A 24491-nucleotide genomic window follows, 5' to 3' on the forward strand; every position below is an offset into this window, starting at 1 on the left:
TTTCCCTCTGAGGTCATAAGCAAAATGAGGATGCTCAGTATTAGTACGATGTTAAACAGAAATGGTAATAATCCACATAGTAATACAAGATAACCGTCCACAGGACAAGACAAAAATGTAAATCAGCTATAAGGTTTGGAAAGGAACAAAAATTCGTAAGTTCCAGATGACACAGAAAACACAAAATTCACGGATACATTTTTTTTAATAACTTTCAAGTTTCACTTTATTTTTATTTATTTATTTAAAGATTTTATTTATTTATTTGTCAGAGAGAGAGCACAAGCAGGGGGAGCGGCAAGCAGAGGAAGAAGCAGGATCCCCACTGAGCAAGGAGCCCCATGCAGGACTCGATCCCACGAGCCTGGGATCATGACCTGAGCCAAAGGCAGATGCTTAACAGACTGAGCCACCCGGGCGTCCACCACAGATACATTTTTAGAATTGACATGTTTAGCAAGGTATAGCTGGACACAAAATGGTTATATACTTAGAAATAAATCTAACAAAGGATATGCATGAATCTTACAGAGAAAATTATAAAATTTTGTTGTATGATATAAAGAAGACCTAAGTAAATGAAGAGATACACCATGACCAAGGTTTGAAAACTCAATATTATAAGGACATCATTTCTCTGCAAAACTGATATATAGATTCAATGTAATCCCAATCAAATTCGAATAGGACTTGGGGATTTTTTGTTTTTTAATAGATTCTAAAATATACAAGGAAATTCAAAGGGCTAAGAGAAGTCAAGAAACTCTTAAATGGTGGGGGGAGTTATTCTACCAAATTCCAAGACTTATTATAATTAAAATTGCTTATAATTGGTGAAAATATGTATAACCAAACCAATGGAACAAAAGAGAGGACCCAGACAAAGACCCACAAATAAGGACACACAATCTATTATAGAGGTGGCAGGGCAGGTCAATGGGGAAAGGATAATCTATTTGGAAAAAAATTAAAATTTCACACCATCCACATATCAAGTCAAGTGAAATATAAACCTAAATATAAAGGAGGTAACTAGAAGGTTTATGATAATACAGATGAATATCTTAATGACCACAGGGCAGGAAAATATTCCTTAAACAGGACCTCAAAAGTACTAACCACTAGAAAAGAGAGAGAGAGAGAAACTGATAAAAGTGTATTCAAACTGAGAACTTAGGGGCGCCTGGGTTCAGTTGGTTTAGCATCTGCCTTTCGCTCAGCTCAGGTCATGATCCCAGGGTCCTGGGATGGAGCTTCCCGTATCGGGCTCCCTGTTCAGCAGGGAGCCTGCTTCTTCTTCTCCCTCTGCCATTCCCCCTGCTGGTGGTCTCTGGCTCTCTCTATCTCCCTATCAAATAAATAAATAAAATCTTAAAAAAAAAACAAAACAAAACTGAGAACTTAGTTGGGGTGCCTGGGTGGCTTAGTCAGTTGAGCATTCAACTCTTGATTTCCGCTCAGGTCATGATCTTAGGGTCATGAGATGGAGCCCCGAGTAGGGCTCCGTTCTCAGCATGGATCCTGTTTGAGATTCTCTCTCTCCCTCTCCCTCTGCCCCTCCCTGCGCTCGCTCACTCTCTCTAAAATAAATAAATCTTAAAAAAAAAAAAAAAAGAAAAAAACAGCTGAGGACTTAGTTTTCAAAAGACTCCATAAAAAGAATTTTAAAAAAACCACAGGGTGAGGGGCGCCTGGGTGGCTCAGTTGGTTGAGCAGCTGCCTTTGGCTCAGGTCATGGTCCGGGGGTCCTGGGACCGAGCCCCACGTCCGGCTCCCTGCTCAGCGGGAAGCCTGCTTCTCCCTCTCTCTCTTCCTGCCACTCTGCCTGCTTGTGCTCTCTATCTCTCTGTCAAATAAATAAATAAAATCTTTAAAAAAAAAAAAAAAACCACAGGGTGAGAAAAGATATTTGCAACACATAATATCATTCAATGGATTAATACACTGAATATATATAAAGTACTCACACAAATCAATAAGAAAAAGAATAATACAAAGGAAAAAAGGGGGGAGAATGCAAATGCAAAAGATTTAAATAGGCAATTTACAAAAGAGTATATTCAAATAGTCAATACACATACAAAACAGAGCTCAATCTCAATAGTAATCAAGTAAATAGAAATGAGAACTTTTACAGTAAGATAGCATCATGCATACATACATCAGATTGGCAAAAATGACAAAGTTGACAATACCAAGTGGTGCCAACTGGGTACAGCAACACTACTGTGGGAGTGTATGTTTCTTCAGCTATCTTAGAAAACAGTTTGGTATTACCTAATAAACTCCATGATAAATAAAACTGCTATGAGGAGCAATAAAGAATACCTAAGGACCAGCAATCCCATACCTGAGTATACCCTAGAGAAATTCATGCACATGCATACCAGAATATATGTATAGGAATGTTCATAGGAACATTGTTTCTAATAGCCAAAAACTGGAAACAATCCAAATGCCCATCTACTGTAGAATGGAAAATCATGGTATATTTATTCAGTGAAATAATATAAAGAAAAAAGAATGAACTCCAACTACTTGGAACATTATGAATGAATCTCACAGATGTAATTTTGAACAAAACAAGCAAGACAAAAAAACATACAACATACAATAAGATTATATTCAAATGAATTCAAAAACAGAAAAAATGCTTTTACTTAGAAATGCACTCATAGGTGGAAAGAATAAAGAAAAGCAAGGATGGGGCGCCTGGGTGGCTCAGTCAGTTAAGCGTCTGCCTTCAGCTCAGGTCATGATCCCAAGGTCCTGGGATGGAGCCCCGCATCAGGCTCCCTGCTCAGCGGGAAGCCTGCTTCTCCCTCTCCCACTCCCCCTTGCTTGTGTTCCCTCTCTCGCTATCTCTCTGTCAAATAAATAAATAAAATCTTAAAAAAAAAAAAAAGAAAAAGAAAGGAAATGGGGGTGCCTAGGTGGCTCAGTCAGCTAAGCATCTGCTTGTCCCTCTCCCTCTGCCTCTGCTTGTCCCTCTCCCTCTGCCTTGCTCCTTCCCTGGTTTGTGCTCTCTCTGTCTCTCTCTCAAATAAATAAATAAAATCTTAAAAAAGCAAAGCAAGGAGGGGCGCCTGGGTGGCTCAGTCGGTTAAGCGTCTGCCTTCAGCTCAGGTCATGATCCCAGGGTCCTGGGATCGAGCCCCGCATCGGGCTCCCTGCCCAGCGAGAAGCCTGATTCTCCCTCTCCCACTCTCCCTGCCTGTGTTCCCTCTCTCGCTGTGTCTCTCCCTGTCAAATAAATAAACAAAATCTTAAAAAAAAAAAAAAAAGGAAAGGAAATGGTTTTTCCAAAAGTAAGGATAGTGGATTGGAGTGCTCTGCAGAAAAGGGTAAGATTTAGAAAAGAAGAGAAAGGATATATCAAAAAGGAAAAAAAAACAAATGGAACAGTTACAGAGTTGGAAATGAGCAGAGCATTTGTGAGGGTACAAGGAAAACGTTAGACTGATTGGTCCAAACTGTAAGCTAGAGAACAAGTCAACAAGAAAAGGACCAGATTATAGATGACTTTAAAATCAAGCAAGAGTTTGGGTTTAACACTGTAGGAAGCTACTATAATATTCTTGAACAAAAGAATGCCATGATAAAAGCTGTATATTAGGGAGACTTCATTTGCAACACGTTTTAATTACAGGAGGTAAGAGACTAGATCAGCTCTGGCCCCACTGAGGTCATCTAGAAGTGAGATAATAAAAGATGCTCCAATGTGGCAGGATGGTATTCATTCAAACAATTCTTACATGTCCAGTTGCCACAAGATTCTGTGCCCGACACGAGAGATAAAAAGACACAGACCAGTTGTCAAAGAGCTCTGAAAAGCAGTATAAAGTAGAGGGAAAATGGGGGTATGGGGGATGAGGGCAAGAAAAATTAAAAAGACAAAACCCAGAAAACAGTAGCTCATGAAATCAGTGATGAAGAAAAAAGTCAAAGGCTCCTAGTCCTCAGGCGTTCCATAATTCAAGTACACATAAAGTACCACGGGAAGCACAGCCATATGGCCCAGAGACTGATGAGAACAAGCAGAAAGTGGTTGTGACTGCACCACATACATGTGAGAAATGTGACTAGAAAAAAGGAATGATTGGTTGGCAGCTAGAAATGCCAGAAGATTCAATGGTTCTTTGTTTTATGATGAGAAAGGCATAATAAGTCTTATGGTTTAAAGGAAAGATCCATAAAAAGAAACAGAGTGAAGATGCTAGAAAGGAAAGGAAAAATTATGAGATCAAGGTTCTGGGGGAGGTGGAAAGGTAATAGGGTCCAAAGGACAAAAAAAAAATAGGTAAACTTTAGGGAAGGGATACCTTACAGGCTCAGGAGAAAGATGGTTAAATGACCCTATAGGAACAGTAGCATGCTGAGGTTGTAATGGACTCACGTTAGGTGATCCAGAACTTTTCAGTAAAAGATGGGGTAGGGAAACAAAGATGTTAATAAGAGAAATGATTTAGAGTAAACCTCATTTCAAATGAAAAGACATTCATTAATAAAAGATCAACTCTGCAACTCTGCACTGTTCTGCTCTCCCTCTCAGGGGCAAGAAACAGGTTAGACATTCAGCATTAAGAGTTAGTGAAATGAGGGGCGCCTGGGTGGCTCAGTCGTTAAGCGTCTGCCTTCGGCTCAGGTCATGGTCCCGGGGTCCCAGGATCGAGCCAGCATTGGACTCCCTGCTCCGCGGGAAGCCTGCTTCTCCCTCTCCCACTCCCCCTGCTTGTGTTCCCTCTCTCGCTGTGTCTCTCTCTGTCAAATAAAAAAAAACAAAAAAAAATTTTAAAAAAAAGAGTTAGTGAAATGAGTACAACAAAAGGCCAAAGTGATGAAAAAGGCAGCACGGAAGTAGTTGATACTATGTGGAAAGAATTTATTTGGTAATGAATTGAAGAAAGTAGACTGAAAGATTAGGCCTATACAGACAGAGTTATGAACAGATTCAAAACTTAAAAAAAAGAAAAAGAGGTTATAAATAAGCGTATGTCCAGGAAATCCTACTCATGTTAAGATTTTCCTCAAAAATAAAAATCTGATGAAAGCCTTTCATTAAATTCTGCTTCTTAGGCAACAAAATGATACCAAATTAACAAAGGAAAAATTAAGTAGGTAAGGGTTACTTTGGGGATGCTAATGGCAGCACTGTTAGGAAATCTGGAACTACCCCAGAAAATATTTTGCAGAAAGAAATACAGCCAAATAAAAAAAGTGTAAGATCTGAAATCAGAGAACTAGGGTTTGAGTCCCAATTTAGGCAAATAATTTCATGGTATGTAGGCCTCAGTTCCTCATCTGGATTATGGGAATAATAATCATTGTAAATAATATAGGAATAATAATAGCAGCAACTAACATTTGTTGAATGCTTATTATGTTTCAGGCACAGTTTAAGTGTTTTACATGTATTAACTTATTTAATCTTCATGATGACCCACAGACACTTTTATCCCCATTTTACTGAAGAGAAAACCAAGACAGGGAGATTAGATCAACTGCCCAGAATTATATAGCTATTATGTGGTATAGCTGAATTCCACCCCATGCAATATGACCTGGTATCTATATCCTTTACGATGTTCTTCTGCCTCTCTAGGTAATAAAGATGAGAATGTAGTAAAAAATGCTTTAAGTGTATCCAAATGTTCATCAGTACTGCTGAATATCAAGTAACAGGACAAAATCTAAACAAAATCATTAATCTACAATCAACACTCCACAAATTCTACATATTATATGCTAGGGTGTGATTAAAAAGGGGGTAATTAACAACATATACGCTTGTCCTCCAAAAGTAGGGGGAACAAACAAGAGGCAATAACTGATATGAACAAAATACACATGCTGCTTTTCCATGATGAGCTGAGGTAAGTAGTACAATCAGTGATAAAAAATAAAGAGCTTTGGGGCACCTGGGCGGCACAGTGGGTTAAGCTTTGGACTCTTGGTTTTGGCTCAGATCCCTGATCTCAGGGTCATGAGATGGCGGCCAGCATAGGACTCCAGCTCAGCCCAGTGTCTGCTTAAGAGTCCCTCTCCCCCAACCCCTCCCCACAAAAATAAATAAATAATCTTTTTTAAAATTTAAAAAATAAAAGAGTTTGAGAAATCACAAAATCATGCCCTCAAAAAATAACAGCACTAAATGCAAAGGGTTAGGAAATGACAGAGCCAGAAAAGAAATCAGTAGAATTCTTTTTAAAGTAAAGGTCTCAGGGGCGCCTGGGTGGCTCAGTCGTTAAGCGTCTGCCTTAGGCTCGGGTCATGATCCCGGGGTCCTGGGATCGAGCCCCGCATTGGGCTCCCTGTTCAGCGGGAGGCCTGCTTCTCCCTCTCCCACTCCCCCTGCTTGTGTTCCCTCTCTCGCTGTGTCTCTCTGTCAAATAAATAAATAAATAAAATCTTTAAAAATAAAAAAAATAAATAAAGGTTTCAGAACAATCATAAAGCTTTAAAAGAAAAAAATAAGGTTTCAAACAGCAGCAGGCTATTCACAGAGCAACAAATTTCATATATGCATATCATAAAAAGACTTCCAAGAAAAGGTCCTACACCACATTATAAATATTGTAATAATAAAAAATAATTGATGCTGGACACTTATGTAGAAAGCACTGTTCTAAGCACTTTACTGGAACCGATTTTTTAATTCTTATAACAACCCTGTAAGGTAGCTTCTGCTATTATCCCCAGTTTATAGATAGGGAAAATGAGGCAGAAGTGAGGTGAAGTAACTTGCCCAAGTTTATTCAATGAGGGCCAGTGCTAGGATGTCAACCCCAAGCAGTTTATCTTGAGAGTATGTGCTATACTTCCTCTAGTAGGAAACTAAGAAGCAGAACAAAAATTTATTCAGAAGTATTATTCGGCCAGAGTACCTGGGTGGCTCAGTCGGTTGAGCGTCTGCCTTCAGCTCAGGTCATGATCTCAGGGTCCTGGGATCGAGCCCCACGTTGGGCTCCCTGCCCAGTGGGAAGTCTGCTTCTCCCTCTCCCTCTGGCCCTCCCTCCACCTTACCACCCTCACTCCCTCCCCTGCTTGTGCTCTCTCTCTCTCCCCCCCAAATAAATAAATAAAATCTTTAAAAAAGTATTATTTGCCCATACTTGGTAACAAGAATGAAAGTACCTTTCAATCACAATAATTCATCATCTATAACAGTTCTGTCCTCGGTCTTCCCTCCAAATTAATCCGCACATTCCTCCCGTACTATCTCATCTTCTCCTCTGGTTTCAATTACAATCTCCTTGCTGATGATTCCCATATCTATTGACCTCCAGCCCAATCTCTCTTCTGCATCTTAAACCTCACCAACAACCTAATAAATATTTCTCTTTCAATGCTCAACAAGCATCTCAAACTCAGCATGTCCAAAACTGAATCATCATCTCCTTCCCACCTCAATTCCCACCCTCAAATCCCTTCTTCCTCCTGTACGCCCTTACCTCAATGACTGCCTCCATCATCCACCTGATTGCCCAAGTCAGAAACTTGGAAGTCATCCCAGACTCCTCAGTCTTCCTCACCTTCCATACCCAATCAATCACCAGTCACCTCCTCTAAGTATTTCTCCAATCAATGAATCTCTCATTTCCACTGCTTTACTTAATCTGACAACTTTACAAGGCTTATTATTTTGAATTTTGTGTCATTTTGTGAAACTTTCTTTTTTTTCTTGTATTTTGTTCTGTCTAATCCTAGCACAAACTCCATGAATGAAGAACAGGTATCATATATATTTCATATCTAACTCCCTAATGTGCAATTTCCTGATCAACACGTGTTCTCAGTGAAATTTGGTTCTATTAAAAAGAAATTAATACTAAGCATGTATGTCAAGTAATACATTTTTTCAATGGCATTGCCTTCAGAAACAAGACCCAGTTATTTTGCAAAAAAAGTAAAAAAGAAAAAAGTAATAATTTCCTATTAACTCTACCACAACTCCTTAGGACATACCAATTATTAATTGTTCAATGATAGCTACTAAAGGCCATGCACTATGCTAAACACTTCACACACAAATTGTGCCACTTAATGTTCACAATGTTATCAACGGGGTACTGGTACTATACCCATTTTCCAGATGCCAAAACTGTAACTTAAGAGAGCTTACACAATTTGATCAAGGTGCCAAGTTAGAAAAATAACAGTCAGGATTTGAATCCATGGCATCATCTGACACCAGAGCACATGTTCTTAAGCACTTGCTGTTTGCCTTTTTTTTTTTTTTAAATATTTTATTTTTAAATAATCTCTACACCCGACACGGAGCAAACCCACAACCCCGAAATCAAGAGTCCCATCCTCCACCGACCAAGCCAGCCAGGCACCCCTTGCTATTTTGCCTCTTAAGGATAAAATTAAATGTTTTAAAGCTCAAAAGAAAAAAATAATTAAGCACAAAGCTTAAATCAAAAAGATGTTAGTTTTAAATGAAAAATGTGCCAAAACAGTGTAACGCTATGGAAGTTCAGGCAATTAAGAAAGAACCTGTTTGGTCGGTCCAAAAATCGTTCAGAAAGATCAGCAAACGAAAAAGATCCAGAACCACAGAAATAAAATTTTCAAAAAAGTAATGCATTCGAATGCTTCTTTTCTTGGGACATCATAATAAAACCAACAGTCTAGTGTCTTACACATTTGTATATTTCCCAATGAAATTCTACAAATGTTAGAATCCCCCGCCGTAATTCAATTTTTGGTTCTGGCAACCTACCCACCACAGGCAGGTAAAAGGTTCGGAAATCTCAACCGTGATTGCTTGCTTACTTCCAGACTCCTAAAATATGAGTCAAAGGGCCAGTGTAAAAAGAACACTGCCTATCATCCATCTTCGTCTGGTGCCATTAGAAACACAGGCGCACATTTAAATTCGCATGCTACTAAGATCAAGCACCAGCCTACAATTCGTCCAAGATTCGGCAGCTGTACACCCAAGGTGCAGACCACAAGCTCTCAACTTTTCATTTTGACTATACGTTTTAGATTCTGGGTGCGAGAGCACACTTTGAATTGGCCCCTGGATGCAAAGAGGATTCCTGTCAGATTTCTCGGGAAGGGTGGGAGGCGTGAAGAAGGGACGGCCTCCCACCGGCCAGGAGCCCGCCGCGCGCCGAACCTTTTGTTGGGGAGGAGAAGAGGGCGGACCCCGCACCCTCCTGGGGGCAAACGGGGGTGGGCGGGGAGAGTGAGGGAGCGAGACGCCGCGGCGGCCCCCGGCCAGCCCGGGGGTGGGGACACAAAGAATTTGGGGAGAGCCGATCGGCCGGACGACGAGCTCCCCCACCCGCCTTGCAATAAGCCGCCGCGAAACTCCAGGCCCGGGCCGCCGAGAAGCGGGCGGAGGCGGGCGCTCGGGCGTGCGGGGCTCCCTGCGCCCCCCCACCCCCACCCGGGGCGAGGATCGGCCGCCGGCGCGGGCTGAGGGCCGGGGTTGGAGGGCGGCGCGAGGCCTCGGCGGCACCCGCCACAGCCGCGAGCCCCCTCCGCCCAGCCGCGGACCAGGCCGCCAGATCCCCGCGCCCGCGTCGCCACACCCACCCGCCTCCTAGGCCGGGCTCGGGAGGGCTACCGGCTCTTTCCCCCGCTGCGGCGGCGCGCCCCGCGCCCGAGATTTACCTGCTGATCTTCTGGGCAAAGGCGCGGCGCTCGGCCATGGCTGCTAAGGCGGCGGCGGCGGCGGTCTGGGCGCGGACGGGCGGGCGCGTGCCTCCTCGCTCGCGCTCCCTCCCTCGCGGCCTCCGCCAGTCCCAGCTCCGGACCGGGGAGGCTGGGGCTGGCGGCCGGAGCCGGGAACGAACCCTGCCGTAATGCTCCTGAGAGACGCGCAGTGAGAAACCGCTCCTCCCCCTGCGCGTCAATCCCCGCGGGAGCCCGGGCTTCGGAACGCAGCTGCGGCCGGTTGGAGCCCAGGGGAAGAATGGGGCGTGGAGGGAGCGACACGCCAGTCCTGGCCGCCTCGCTGCCGCGGGTTCCGCACTACCGAAGGGACACAGAAAGCAGCCAGAGAGGGGCCAGCGACTTGGCGAGGCAGGAAAATAAGATTACAGAACGCGGGGGGGGGGGGGGGGGGGGGCGGCGTGCCGAAAAAGGGGGGGGGGGGGGGGGGGGGGGGGGGGGGGGGGAAGCTTGGCTTTCCCGAAAAGGAAGGGGAGGAAATGGAAGATGGGTTTTGCCGAGGGGGGCTGTGCTCTGCCGCCCTGGATGGCTGGGTTCTTGTTCCTGCAGCGCCCATCTCCGAGCAGTTGAAAGCACTTTCTGTTCTGCTCCGACCTTATGAATGGGGTCTGACCAGAGAAAAAAATGGTTTTTCTTGTAGAAAAAGAGCTAAAAAAGACCTTTCTCCTACAGAAGTAACAATAATAATAGTTGACTTGTGGTGCTTAGCCAGGCACTGATGAAAGTTTTACAGGCATGATCTTAATCGCCACGACAGCTCTTTGAAGTAAGTTCTTATTATGCCCATTTTAGAGACAAGGAAATGGTTCGGAGAAGCTAAGCGCCTGGCCCCAGGTAACACATACGGTAACCTCTTCAACTGAGGTTCAAACCCAGAGCCCAGTCCTTTTCTTTGAAGATGTTTCTCCGTTAACAATACTCTTGCTGAGACTATTACTTACCCCTTTGGGATCTCATTTTCCATTTATAAATGTTGGACCAGATGAGCTCTAATGTACTGGAGCATTTTGACGTCCTATTAAATAGTCTACATGTTTACCACTCAAAATGATCTTGCCTGTTAAATCCTATAAACAGGGAATAGCAAAAATCATGTCTTATTCTATTGTAATCCCATAGTATGTAGAATGTTTGGCTCCTAATTCATATTTGCTGATTGCTGATGTTATGGTGAAACTAGGAAAAATAATCTTGGTTTCATGTACCTTTACTCAAGTATTGCCAGGATTTATGTGTATTTTTTAATTATTAATATGTTAATATGTTCTCTCTGTGTCCTTGTGAAGTACATTGGATATTTGTTTTCCTCTCTTTTACATTTGGAAATTCTGTAGCATAGAGCCATTTGCTTGGTCACACACTGAGTCAGGGGTGAAAGCCTCAATTAGTCAGATCCAAACTTCCTGTCTAGTTTTATAACCACTGTGGAAGACTTGATATTTTGTTTAACAATGCACATTCCAGTAAAGATAGTCTACTCAAAGAAGAATTTTGTGTAACTTCTACTCAAATGTATAGCCCACCTAGATATTCTAGAGAACACAAAGCTGAACTAGACTCAGTCCTGCTGTCAGGAAGCTTGAATCCATCGGGAAAGATGAAACAGCTACTCAAAGAACTGCAAGTCAAGTCTAACACTGTAACCTGGCCTTTAAGACACTGCTTGATAGGAACCCAGTCGTATTCTGTCACTTTCTTACCATGTGACCTTGAGCAAGCTACTTAACCTTGACTATAAAATGAGGGGAATAGTTGTACCTACTTAAAAGAGTATTGTGCAGGGGCGCCTGGGTGGCTCAGTGGTTAAGCATCAGCCTTCGGCTCAGGTCATGATCCCAGAGTCCCAGGATCGAGTCCCACATTGGGCTTCCTGCTCAGCAGGGAGTCTGCTTCTCCCTCTGACCCTCTCCCTTCTCATGCTCTCTCTCACTCTCTCTCTCAAATAAATAAATAAAATCTTAAAAAAAAAAAAAGTATTGTGCAGATTCATTGGGTTAATTCATATAAAATTCTTAGAACAGGGCCTGACATATGGTAAGTCCTATATGTACTAGCTTCTGTCATTGCTATCACTGTTATTATCATTATTCAGCTTACACTTAAACTTGTCTTGGGTGCTTGATAGTCCCTGAAGCGTTTGTCTGCTCTCATGCTCCAGCCAGATGTTGTATGCCTTTATCTCTGCTCTCCAAACATCTTTTCACTACTCTCTTAGAGAATTGACCACATTCTGCCTTTCAATGGTTCTTTGTATACATGACTCACTAGTTGCCAAAGTGTCTGAAAGGACATTGCATGCACTGTGCAGCTTGCTGGGAACATTTAGAGCCTGAAGAGGACAAGCAGGACCAAGCTGTAAGCAGGGTAGACAGAGCCTGGGAAATACTCCAGGCTGGAGTGGTGGCCCCCACCTCAGGGAAGAGCTGACAGTCACAGGCAAGTCCCGTGTGGGCAGATACCCGTGTCCCACAAGGGTCCAAATTCAGGAAAATGCATTTAATTACAAAGGGAGTGACCGTGGAATTACTTTGGCTCCCCAGTATCCATGCTCCCCGTATATCCCTGCACATAAACACACACACCCGTCTCAATCCACCATACTTATATGGAGCTGATGCCCTCACCTCCAGGTTCAAGAATGAACATGTGGGAGCGCCTGGGTGGCTCAGTCGGTTAAGCCGCTGCCTTCGGCTCAGGTCATGATCCCGGGGTCCTGGGATCGAGCCCCGCATCAGGCTCCCTGTTCAGCGGGAAGCCTGCTTCTCCCTCTCCCTCTGCCTGCCTCTCTGCCTACTTGTTCTCTCTCTCTCTCTGTCAAATAAATGAATAAAATCTTTAAAAAAAAAAAGAATGAACATGTGGCCTAAGCCTGGCCAAGCAGAGAAGCACATTCTCCAGGCCTCTGTGACTGGTTTAGGAATAGGTACATGGATCAGACCAAGACAATTGGGCCCAATCAGAACTGAAAATTGCATTTGCTGCACGAGGGACCTCAATCTAAAGGCCTACTTGAGAGTAAAGCCAAACACAGCAGAGAAGAAAGTAAAAAATGGAGAAAGATGAACTCTTTATAACATTACTTGAGCCTTGGACTTTGCAGTTACATGAACTAATAATGTGCTGGGGTTGTTTTGGCTTGGTTTGGTTTTGGGTGTTTGCCGTAAGGTAATCTGAGTTGGGTGTTCTGTCTTTAGCAACTGAAAGAGTCTTTACCTAATACAAGCCTTCCTTTAGTCAACTGACACCACTAGGCCCTGGAGAGACAATGGTAAATAAGACGTTTTGTGGCCTCAAAGAGTTTAGAGACTGGCTGAAAAGATAAGCGAGTAGTTCAAGTGCTAAGACAGGAAAAATTCAGGAAGCTCCATATAAATTCTAGATAGCATCAATTCTCAGCATCAGGTGAAGACTAGATTATCACCAAGATGTTCATTTGACATGAGGTGGTAAAAACTGGATGGAGTTCAACGCCATGTTTAACTGTTAAAACTGGAAAGCCTGGGTGGACCCCTGGAAGCAGCAGCTGGCCCCACCATTTACTGGGATTCAGAACCTAAATTCCTCACTAATGGGAAGATGCTTGCAAAGAAAGTACATACCAAGAGCTAGGGCTAATTTGGCAGAGTAGCCTAAAAATAGTGAGTTTTAGGTAAGAATGCCTCAGGGCAGTTTTCTCAGTAAATATGCACAGTGTTCTAAAGTCCTTCAAACAGAAGACTTAGGAATATGGCACCGAGAAAGGGGGATGGAGGGCATTATATTAGTTTCACATTCTAAATGATAATCAAGCTCAGGTTTCCCCCTTTAATATAGGGCTAAAAAGGATTATGGTTGTGGCAAGGTCAAGGTTTTAAGGCCACACTACAAAAGGGCAAAGTTTTGTGTCATAAGGGATAAAGTTCTGGCTTTGCAGGCAGAATGTGTTCTCTTTGGGGAATTTTGGGGGGATAGGGAGTAGTTCCCTGGTGAAGATTTGAATTTTTTTGAAGCACCACTGGATTCATGCAGTGTGATTGACCTGGGACTCCCTCTTAGAAGGCTCTAAGAAGGCCGAATGAGTGTGGTCTAGAGGAAGGGAGGACTGGGCATACCACTTAGGCTTACCTCAATCCCAAACTGAAGCCCAGGAGTTGGGTATAAAGTCCAAGCCAGGGGCGCCTGGGTGGCTCAGATGGTTAAGCGTCTGCCTTCGGCTCAGGTCATGATCCTGGAGTCCCTGGATCGAGTCCCGCATCGGGCTCCCTGCTCAGCGGGGAGCCTGCTTCTCCCTCTCCCTCTGCCTCTCTCCCTGCTCATGGTCTCTCTCTCTCTCTCTCTCTCTCTCTCTCTGTATCTCTGTGTCTCAAATGAATAAATTAAAAAAAAAAAATCTTAAAGTCCAAGCTAAAGATGCTTCTGTCTGCTTTGTCCTGTCACCCACTCTCTCTTTATACCTAGCAAAAGGGACAATTCAGGGATGCTATACCTGGTGACACTTCCCAACTAATAGTACCCATGTTTACCCTGTTTATGATGCTTACTACACTATTCAATTATTGACTATTAATCTGTGTGCCCCATCAGACTCGATCTCTTATTCACCATTGTATTTTCAGCACATAATACATAGCCTGATTCATTATAATCACTCAATGTTTTTGAGTGAATAAATGCCATGGACTAAAGTGTTTGAGATCATGCCTTAATTTATATTTCCCCCCAAAACAGAGCTTGAGACAAGGGCTTGGAAGCAGTTAGTTTATTAAGGAAGTGATCCTAAGAAGCTGGAATGAGGTAGTAGAAAGAATGGAACAGAGGAGGGAAAGCCAGTAAATGGTGTGTTATTGAGATGTTTACCACTGTGGGCAAGGAGGCTCAAGCCCGCCTGTGACTCTCTGAAGAACTGTTGAATATGCACTTGAGAACTGTCCCTCTGATGTTGAGTATTTATTTAGCTAACTAAATGTATACCTCTAAATCCCCTGGTTGAAGACTGACGCTGGGGATATTAACTACCCCCACACTCCATGCCGCAAAAAGCTGAGAGAGATGATTGTGCTTCCGGTGGGAAGCCATCATGTGCGTAACTGTCCACCCCAGCCACAGCTAGTCAGACACGAGCTATGGCAAGGAGACGAAGCATCAGTAGCATCTATTACAGCCCCCCGAAAGTGATGCAGAGACTACAATAGCTATCCTACCAGAATTAAATATATTTGGCCCTCACGGTTCTGCTGCTTTACAGAGCTGGAAAAGGCCTCCAGGCCCTTTTTGTTTATTTTGTTTATTTAGGGGGCAACTGGGTGGCTCAGTCGTTAAGCGTCTGCTTTTGGCTCAGGTCATGATCGCAGGGTCCTGGGATCAAGCCCCACATCGGGCTCCCTGCTCCACAGAAAGCCCGCTTCTCCCTCTCCCACTCCCCCTGCTTGTGTTCCCTCTCTTGCGGTGTCTCTCTCTGTCAAATAAATAAATCTTAAAAAAAAAAAAAAAAAGATTTTATTTATTTATTTGACACAGAGAGAGATAGCTAAAGAGGGAACACAAGCAGGGGGAGTAGGAGAGGGAGAAGCAGGGTTTCCGCCAAGCAGGGAGCCCCACGCGGGGAGCGATCCCAGGACTCTGGTGCAGGGCTCAATCCCAAGACCCTGGGATCATGACCTGAGCCGAAGGCAGGCAGATGGTTAACAAATGAGCCACCCAGGCACCCCTGCTGGGAATTTTAAATGTCTGGGTCAGGTTGTTAAGAACACAACCCACTCATCAATCTTAACACATACACACAGTCAACCAGTCATTATATTCCTCCTCACGTGATGTAAAGAGGAGATATCTAGAATGTATACTCTACCACCTATGGAATAGTTCTGCTGGAAATTTTAACCCAAATTTGTTCAAGCCTCTAGGGTTACAATTAGCAAAATTAAGAATATGGTAAATGTTATAAGTCATAGTGACATGGTTCCTTCAACAAATAAATGACAAGGACCTTTTTTTTTAAAGATTAAAAATATTGGGGTGCCTGGGTGGCTCAATTGGTTGAGTGTCTGCCTTCACTTCAGGTCATGATCCCGGAGTCCTGAGATCAAGCCCCACGTCGGGCTCCCTGTTCAGCAGGGAGTCTGCTTCTCCCTCTCCCTCCTCCTGCTTCCTCTCTCTCCCTCTCAAATAAATAAATAACTTTTTTAAAAGATTAAAAATATAATGAAAACAAGCAACAAAGGTAAATCAGACATCACCAAAATTAAAAACTTTTGTACATCAAAAAACACAACTAAGAAAGTGAAAAAGCAAGGCAAAGAATGGGAGTAAAATGTCTAGAATATATCAACAACTCTTATAAGTCAATAATAAAATGAGAAATAATTCAATTTTAAAATGGACAGTTTTGGGGCACCTGGGTGGCTCACCCAGTTCAGCATCTGACTCTTGATTTCAGCTCAGGTCATGATCTCAATGTGGTGAGATCAAGCCCTGCGTTAGGCTCCGTGCTGGGCATGGAGCTTGCTTAAGATTTTCTTTCTCCCTCTCCTCTGCACCCCTCAAATAAATAAATAAATAAATAAATAAATAAATAAAATGGACAGTTTCAATAGACATTTCTCCAAAGAAAATATGCAAATGGCCAATACACATATGAAAAGATGTTCCAACATCATTGGACATCAGGGACATGCAAATCAAAACCACAGTGAAATACCACTTCACATCCTCTAAGATGATTAGAATAGAAAGGGCAGATATTTGTTAAGTGTTGATGAGAATGTGGAGAAATTGGAACCCATCATATATTTTTTGTGGGGATATAAGGTGGTATAACTATTTTGGCAAACAGTCTGGCAGATCCTCAAAATGTTAAACATAAAGTTACCATGTGACCCAACTATTCAATTCCTAGGTATATACCCAAAAGTAATGAAGGCTATGTCTACACAAAACTTGCACATGAATATTTATAGCAGTATTATTCATAATAGCCAAAAAATAGAAACAACCCAAATGCCCATCAACTGATGAATGGATAAAATGTCATGTATACATACAATGGAATATATTTTTTGGCAATACAAAGAAATAAAGTACTGATACAAACTACAACATGGATGGATGGACCTTGAAAACATTATGTAAGTGAAAGGAGCCAGACACAAAAGGCCACAAGTTGTAGGATTCCATTTATATGAAATGTCCAGAATAGACAAATCCATAGAGACAGAAAGTAGATTAGTGGTTCCCAGGGGCAGAGACAAAGGGAGAATGGGAAATGACTACTGATGGGTATAAGGCTTCCTTGGGGATGATGAAAATGTTCTAATATTAATTGTCATGGTTGCACAACTCTGTGAGTATCCTAAAAGCTATAAATTATACATTTTAAATGGGTGAGTTGTATGAAATGTGAACTCTATCTTGAACTGTTTTTATTCACAACACTCTGACATGAAATGTATATAGTTTTTTCCCCCATACCAGCCAATTCTCCAACTCTCTAGACACCAACTGGGTGTCTTATGGTTCATTTCTATTCTGACACTACCCAGAGTTTGCATAGACCTCGCAGGTAAAGGGCTCAATCCCACCAGAATGCCCCCATCTCAGGTGCCAGTTGCAAATCATGGGTTGCCATCTGTACTTCTGACCAACCAGCTATAAATTCAGTGCTCCCACAATATCCTCCCCAAGTTCAGTAATTTGATAGAATGGCTCACAAAGCTCAGGAAGACACTTTACTTAATATCACTAGTTACTATAAAGGATACAAATAAACAGGCAAATGAAGAGGTACTTAGGGCAAGTCCAGAAGAGACTCAGCACAGGAGGTCTGTCTGCATGGAGTTGCAGTACACTGGTCTCCTAGCACATGAATGTTTCTGCCAACTCAGAAGATTTCCAAATCCCATCATCTGGAGCTTTTTATGGATGTTCCATTTTGTAGGCATGATTGATTAAACCATTGGTCATTGGTGATTCAACTCAATCTCCAGCTCCAACCCTTCACAGAGGTCTGTGGGTGGGGCTGAAAGTTTCAACTCTCTAATCACATGGTTGGTCCCTCTGGCAACAAGCCCCATCCTGAACTGATCTAGGCGCCCACTAAGAATCACCTTATTGGCATAAACTCAGACATGCTTGAAAGGAGCTTTTTATGAATAACAAAAAAAGCTCTATCACCTCTATTACTCAGAAAATTCCAAGGATTTTAGAAACTCTGTGTCAGGAACCAGGGACAAAGCCCAAATATATATTTCTTATTGTACCACATATCTCAATAAAGCTGTCATTAAAAAATGGAACAAGGAGCACCTGGCTAGCTCAGTCAGAAGAACATGAGGCTCTTGATCTCGGGATCATGGGTTCAAGCCCCATGTTGGGTATAGAGATTATTTAAATAAATAAACTTTTTAAAATAATGGAATAAAACAGACTATATTAGTCACAGTTGTCCAGAAAAACAGAATAGGAGAAAGAGACAGAGAGAGAGAGTGGGGAGTGGGGAGGAGGGCAAGGGAGTTGGGGGTAGAGAGATTTATTATAAGGAATTGGTTCACACAATTATAGAGACTGACAAGTCTCAAGATCTGCAGTTGGCAAGCTGGAGACCCAGGAGAGCCAATGATGTAGTTCCAGTCTAAGTCAGAAGGCCTCAGAACCAAGAAAGCTGATGGTATAGTTCCAGTCTGAAGGCCAGGAAACTCAAGGTCCAAAAGAGCCAATATTTCAATTTGAGTCGTCTGAAGGTAGGAAACAACTTATATCCAGGTCAAAGGCCATTCAACAGGAGGAATTCCCTCTTATTCAGGGGCAGGTCAGACTTTTTGTTTGATTCAGGCCTTCAACTGATTGGACAAGGCCCACCCATGTTATGGAGGGCAATCTGCTTCACTCAGTCTATCAATTTAAATATTAGACTTGGGGCACCTCGGTGGCTCAGTCGGTTAAATGTCTGCCTTTGGCTCAGTTCATGATCCCAGGGTCCTGGGACTGAGCCCCTCATCGGGATCCCTGCTCAGCAGGGAGCCTGCTTCTCACTCTCCTTCTGCCCCTCTGCCCTGCTCATGCTCTCTCTGATTGGCTCTCTCTCAAATAAATAAATAAAATCTTTAGAAAAAAATAAATATTAAACTCATCCAGAAACATGCAGAACAGTGTTTGATCAACTATGTGGGCACCATCTGGCCCAGTGAAATTGACACATAAAATTAGCCATCACACATTCCAATCCAAATACAATGTGTGAAGTTTTGGGAATTGAAGAAAAAAAAAACTAACTATAAAATAAAAGACATTGTGAGACAGCAAATTCTGATCACTAGGTTTTAAATGACATTAAGAATTGTTATTTTGATATTTTCCATTTGTTCCTCTAGATCCACTCTCTACCCTGCTCTCTGCTCTGGAGGGCTGGCCCTGTGTGTCAACTATATTTCCTCCCTGCCTTTAACTATTAGATGGACTTGGCCAGTGAAAAATAGTGGTAAGAACTCTAGGGAAGGAGGAGAGTAATATCAGGGTATTATTCCCCAGCTTCCTTCCCTGCAAGGTCACATTTTGCTTACTGTGTCTCTTGGACAAAGTTATTATTTCTCTCAGAGCAGCCAACTCTATAGACTCTTTTTTAAAATATTTTTAAATTTAAATTCAATTTAATCAACATATACTGTATTATTAGTTTCAGAGGTAAAATTTAGTGATTCATCAGTTGCATACAATACCCAGTGCACATTTCTTCAAGTGCCCTCCTTAATGTTACCCCATCCCCCCACCCACCACCCCTCCAGCAACCCTCAGTTTGTTTCCTATAGTTAAGTGTCTCTTATGGTTTATATGAGTGCACTATACCTGTGGTTCCCCTATACCCTCTGTTTTCCTCGTATTTTTCCTTCCCTTTCCCCATGTTCATCTGTTTTGTTTCTTAATTCCACGTATGAGTGAACTCATATTATAATTTTCTTTCTCTGACTGACTTATTTCACTTAGTATAATATCCTCTAGTTCCATCCATGTTGTTGGCAATGGCAAGATTTTTGATGGCTGAGTAATATTCATGTGTGTGTGGGGAGGTGTGTGTACACCACCTCTTCTTTATCCATTCATCTGTCGATGGACATCTTGGCTCTTTCCACAGTTTGGCTATTGTGGACGTTGCTGCTATAAACATTGGGGTGCCTGTGCCCCCTTTGAATCACTATGTTTATATCCTTTGGATAAATACCTAATAGTGCAATTGCTGGGTCATAGGGTAGCTCTATTTTTAACTTTCTGAGGAACCTCCCTACTGTTTTCCAGAGTGGCTGCACCAGTTTGCATTCCCACCAACAGTGTAAGAGGGTTGCCCTTTTTCTGCATCCTCACCAACCTCTGTTGTTTCCTAAGTTGTTAATTTTAGCCATTCTGACGGGTGTGAGGTGGTATCCCATTGTGGTTTTGATTTGTATTTCCCTGATGCTGAGTGATGTTGAGCATTTTTTCATGTGTCTATTGGCCATTTGTATGTCTTCTTTGGAGAAATCCCTGTTCATCTCTTGTGCCCATTTCTTGACTCTTCTACATTCTAGTAACCACTCCCTCCCCTTATCCATATGGCATTGTAGGAAGTACCAACTTAGTCACTTACTTTGGGTTAGTGCACCAAACCTGTGATTCCCCTATACACACAACCTTTAAATAAACCCTCCTAAAGTTATCTTATTTTGAATGTGTCATCTGTTTCCTGTTGAAACCTTGATTTAAGTGTCATAAGGGTTTTGTGGTTGTAAAAAAAAGAGAGAGAGAGAGGGAGAGGGAGTCCTTTATTCCTTGAAAATACACACTGGAGTGTTTATGAATGAAATTATATAAGGTCTGGGATTTGCTTTAAAAATAATTCAAGGGACATCTGGGTACCTCAGTTGGTTAAGTGTCTGCCTTCAGCTCAGATCGTGATCCCAGAGTCCTGGGATCGAGTCCCACATCGGGCTTCCTGCTCAGTGGGGAGTCTGCTTCTCCCTCTGCCTACCACTCCCCCTGCTTGTCCTCTCTCTTTCTCTGGTAAATAAATAAATAAAATCTTTAAAAATAAATAAATAAAATTCAACATGATTAGGGGCTCCTGAGTGACTAAGTAGATTAAGGGTCCGACTCTTGATTTCAGCTCAGGTCGGGATCTCAGGGTCATGGGATGGAGCCCTGCATCGGGCTCTGCACTCAGCACAGTCTGCTTGAGATTCTCTCCCTCTCCCTCCCTCTAAGCCCCTCCCCCCCACTCACCAACATGCTCTCTTTCTCAAATAAATAAGTAAATAAATAAATGAGATTTTTTTTAATTCAACATGATTAATATTTAGTGAGTATAGAGTTTCAGTATTAAAAGGTGAAAAAGTTCCAGAGATCTGTTGCACAACGATATGAATATATTTAACCCTATTGAACTTCACACTTAAAAATGGTTAACATGGGGGGTGCCTGGATGGCCCAGTCGGTGAAGCATCTGCCTTTAACTCAGGTCATGATCTCAGGGTCCTGGGATCGAGACCTACATCAGGCTCCCTGCTCAGTGAGGAGTCTGCTTCTCCCCCTCCCTCTGCCTCTCCCCACCACTCTTGCTCTCACTTGCCCGTTCTCTTTCTCAAATAAGTAAATAAAATCTTTTAAAAAATGGTTTAGAGGGTACATTTAATCTATGTACAACATAAACACACACAAAATCATAATCCAACATGGGTTTATGTTGATGATTGTTGAAGCTGGGTGATGGGGACATGGGGTTTATTGCATCATTCTTTCTAAGTTGGAAAAAAGTCTCAAATTAGCATGATGTCAGACAGGAGAAGACAACCTGCTGATTAGAGAAAAAAGAAAGAGTTGAAAGCTCAGAGAATGAATCTATCGTGTAGCTAGACTGGAAGGTTTAAGCAGCCAGGTTAAGAAAAGAAAGCAAGTAGAGGCAATGTAGGATCAAGGGCCAGCTCAGAACAAATATCTGTGGTGCCCTACTGTGTTGTTCTTATTTCACTTAACTAAGCTAGGATCTGAAACCTGCTGGGTATTATTTATTCTGGATCTGGGCCCAGCTGAGCCCAGTGTTCTTTAGGAACAGTACGGTAGATCTGAAACAAGCAGGTTTGACACAGAGAAAGGAAGGAGAAGCACCAAAGTTAAAAAGAGTTGGAGTCATGGAAAGGTTATGCTGTGGGGTGCCTGGCTGGCTCAGTCAGTGGAGCATCTGACTCTTGATCTTGGGGATGTAAGTTCAAGCCTCACATTGGGTCTAGAGATTATTTAAAAATAAAGTCTTTTTTAAAAAGAAAAGAAAGGTTATGCTGGGTAGGAAACCCTACACATTTGCAGGTTGTGGGGAATGACTAAGAGGAGAAAGAAAATTGGGTAATATGAGAGAGACACTTTTAGTAACATTGAGAGAAAGAGGTATCTTTCATCTGCTACCTCAGGAGGAAAGAGAAGGATGGAAAGCCATGTAGCATTTCAGAAGTAGAAATCAGGGAAACTGAGACAGCAACATTCTGGTTGCATTCCATTTTCTTAGTAAATATAACCATGTAATGCTAATTTATTTGTTTTCTATCACTGCATAACCAAAGGTGACCATCATATATTTGTCATATAATGTAACCTATCAAGGGAGCAACTACTTCATCATATACATGGGTCCTGCCCACCCACTGAAGGAGGGCTTATACAGAACATGTACACCAGAGGCAGGCGGTTGGGAGGCCATCTTAGAATTCTGCCTACCACAGCTAGGAAATTGGTTCAATCTGTTAACTAAGAGATAAGGCCTTGACTGGGGAGCCAGGGTATTAAAAATTTACCAAGAGACACAGAGAGTGAAATGGGGAAGGTGCTGAAAGTCACAGTCTCTCTTGATACAGTTGGAGCAGGGGGCTGGAAATCAGAAAGACTGGAGTTTATTTATTTATTTATTTATTTATTTTTATTTATTTTTTTTTTTAAGATTTTATTTATTTATTTGAAAGAGAGAGAATGAGAGAGAGGGAGAGCACATGAGAGGGGGGAGGGTCAGAGGGAGAAGCAGACTCCCTGCCGAGCAGGGAGCCCGATGCGGGACTCGATCCCGGGACTCCAGGATCATGACCTGAGCCGAAGGCAGTCGCTTAACCGACTGAGCCACCCAGGCGCCCTATTTATTTATTTTTATTTTTATTTTTTTTAAGATTTATTTATTTACTTATTTGACAGAGAGAGAGAGAGAGCACAAGCGGGAGGAGGGAGAAGCAGGCTCCGCACAGGGTAGGGAGCCCAGTGTGGGGCTCGATCCCAGGACCCCGGGATGACGACCTGAGTCGAAGGCAGACGCTTAACCGACTGAGCCACCCAGGTGCCCCAAGACTGGAGTTTAGTTCTGGCTCTGCCGTAATCTTACTATGTGACTTTGACCAAATCACAACCATCTGGAACCTCTTTTTCCTCAGCTATAAAATAAAAATGATGAAACTAGATGAGTGTTAAGGTAAATAAAAACCCTCTGTTATCAGTATGATACGGCACTGGGACAAGTATGAAAAAGAGTGGTAGAGTATTCTTTTTCCAAACATTTTAAAGAATTGCACAACTTGCTCTGTTTAGGGACTACTGGGAGTAGCCTTGCTTAATGGTAGGGGAAGAGTAGATGATTACCCCTGAAGAATGCTGCCAGAACCCATAATTATGTGATTCGAAAATAGAATGTTATCTCATACCTTAGCTCTGGTATTTGCTGTTTTCATCTATCTGCAATTTGTTTTAAAATTCATTGCTTTCTTTACTGGTTTAACTCTATAATATCACTAGTTTGTTTTACAATAGGTAGGATATTCTATCAAGACAATTCTGAATCAGATTCTGACTCTGCTTCTCTCTCTGCTACTGCCTCTAAAAACTTACCTACTATCACTGAATTTAATATTCTCTACTGCTCAGAGATTATGATAGATATTTCTGAAAGATTTCATGAAAATAATTGAGAGTACAAACACGGTTTAAGAGCTATAAGTAAAAGGCGAAAGATTTATGCAATCTGAAGAGAAACCAGAGTAGAAAGAACTTAAATATGGCTATAAAAGTTTGCTTCTATTTGGCATATTTCTTCAAAGTACATTTTTAAGTACAAGAATTACTTAGGCAGCCCCTTATGGTTGTCAGCTCTGTAAGCTTGTATACTGTTACTTTTCCCTCTATAATGTATTTATAAATCACAGACCTGGGAGGAATCTGAAAGCTTATCTGGCCAGTTGAAGTGGAATGAAATGATTTCAACTAAAACCATCCAAGAAGTGGCAAAACCAGGGACAAAACGCAGGTCTCTATATTCCATTCAAATATTACTTTCATGACTCCATGGTATCCATTCATTCATTGACTTATTCACTCACTGAATAAATATCTTTTGAGTGCTACTCTGTGCCAAGGTTTGTGCCTGGACATAGTGATACACTATGAATGAGAAAATAATCCTTGCTTTCCAGGAAGTTGATAAAGGAGAGGTGGGGAGGGAAGTAGGCAAGCAAACAGGAAATTCTTTGACAAAAGTATGCACAGAGTACTTTGGGAATACATAAGAAAGGACTCTAACCAATGCTTAGGTGGGCAAGAAAAGCTTCCAAGAAGAGGTGACCTGAATCCTAAAGGACAAGTAGAAATGAGCCAGACAGAGAAACCAGTGAGTGTGGGGAATGAGCGTTCCAAGCAGAAAAAACGATATGTACAGATAGAGCTTTGGCTTATTCTGTGAGACTGCAAATGGTTCTATGTAATTCGAGCTTGGCATACGAAGTTGGGAATGATAAGAAGTGAGACTGGAGAGATAAAGCAGAGGCCAGTTTATGAAGGGG

At 42.3% G+C, this 24491-nt stretch overlaps 1 protein-coding gene across 1 annotated transcript in view; it reads right to left on the reverse strand.

Annotated features, from left to right (window-relative positions):
- The window catches only part of DOCK7 (dedicator of cytokinesis 7), a 217678-nt gene extending 207924 nt beyond the window's left edge, over nucleotides 1-9754 (reverse strand). Inside the window, exon 1 of the mRNA XM_044914530.1 lies at nucleotides 9628-9754. Within this exon, the coding sequence (XP_044770465.1) occupies nucleotides 9628-9665 (38 nt within the window). The 5' untranslated portion in view covers nucleotides 9666-9754. The remainder of the gene's footprint in view (nucleotides 1-9627) is intronic.
- Nucleotides 9755-24491: the final 14737 nt, after the last annotated feature.

The sequence above is a fragment of the Neomonachus schauinslandi genome, chromosome 4, assembly GCF_002201575.2.
Source record: "Neomonachus schauinslandi chromosome 4, ASM220157v2, whole genome shotgun sequence".
In the NCBI taxonomy this organism is placed as follows: domain Eukaryota; kingdom Metazoa; phylum Chordata; class Mammalia; order Carnivora; family Phocidae; genus Neomonachus; species Neomonachus schauinslandi.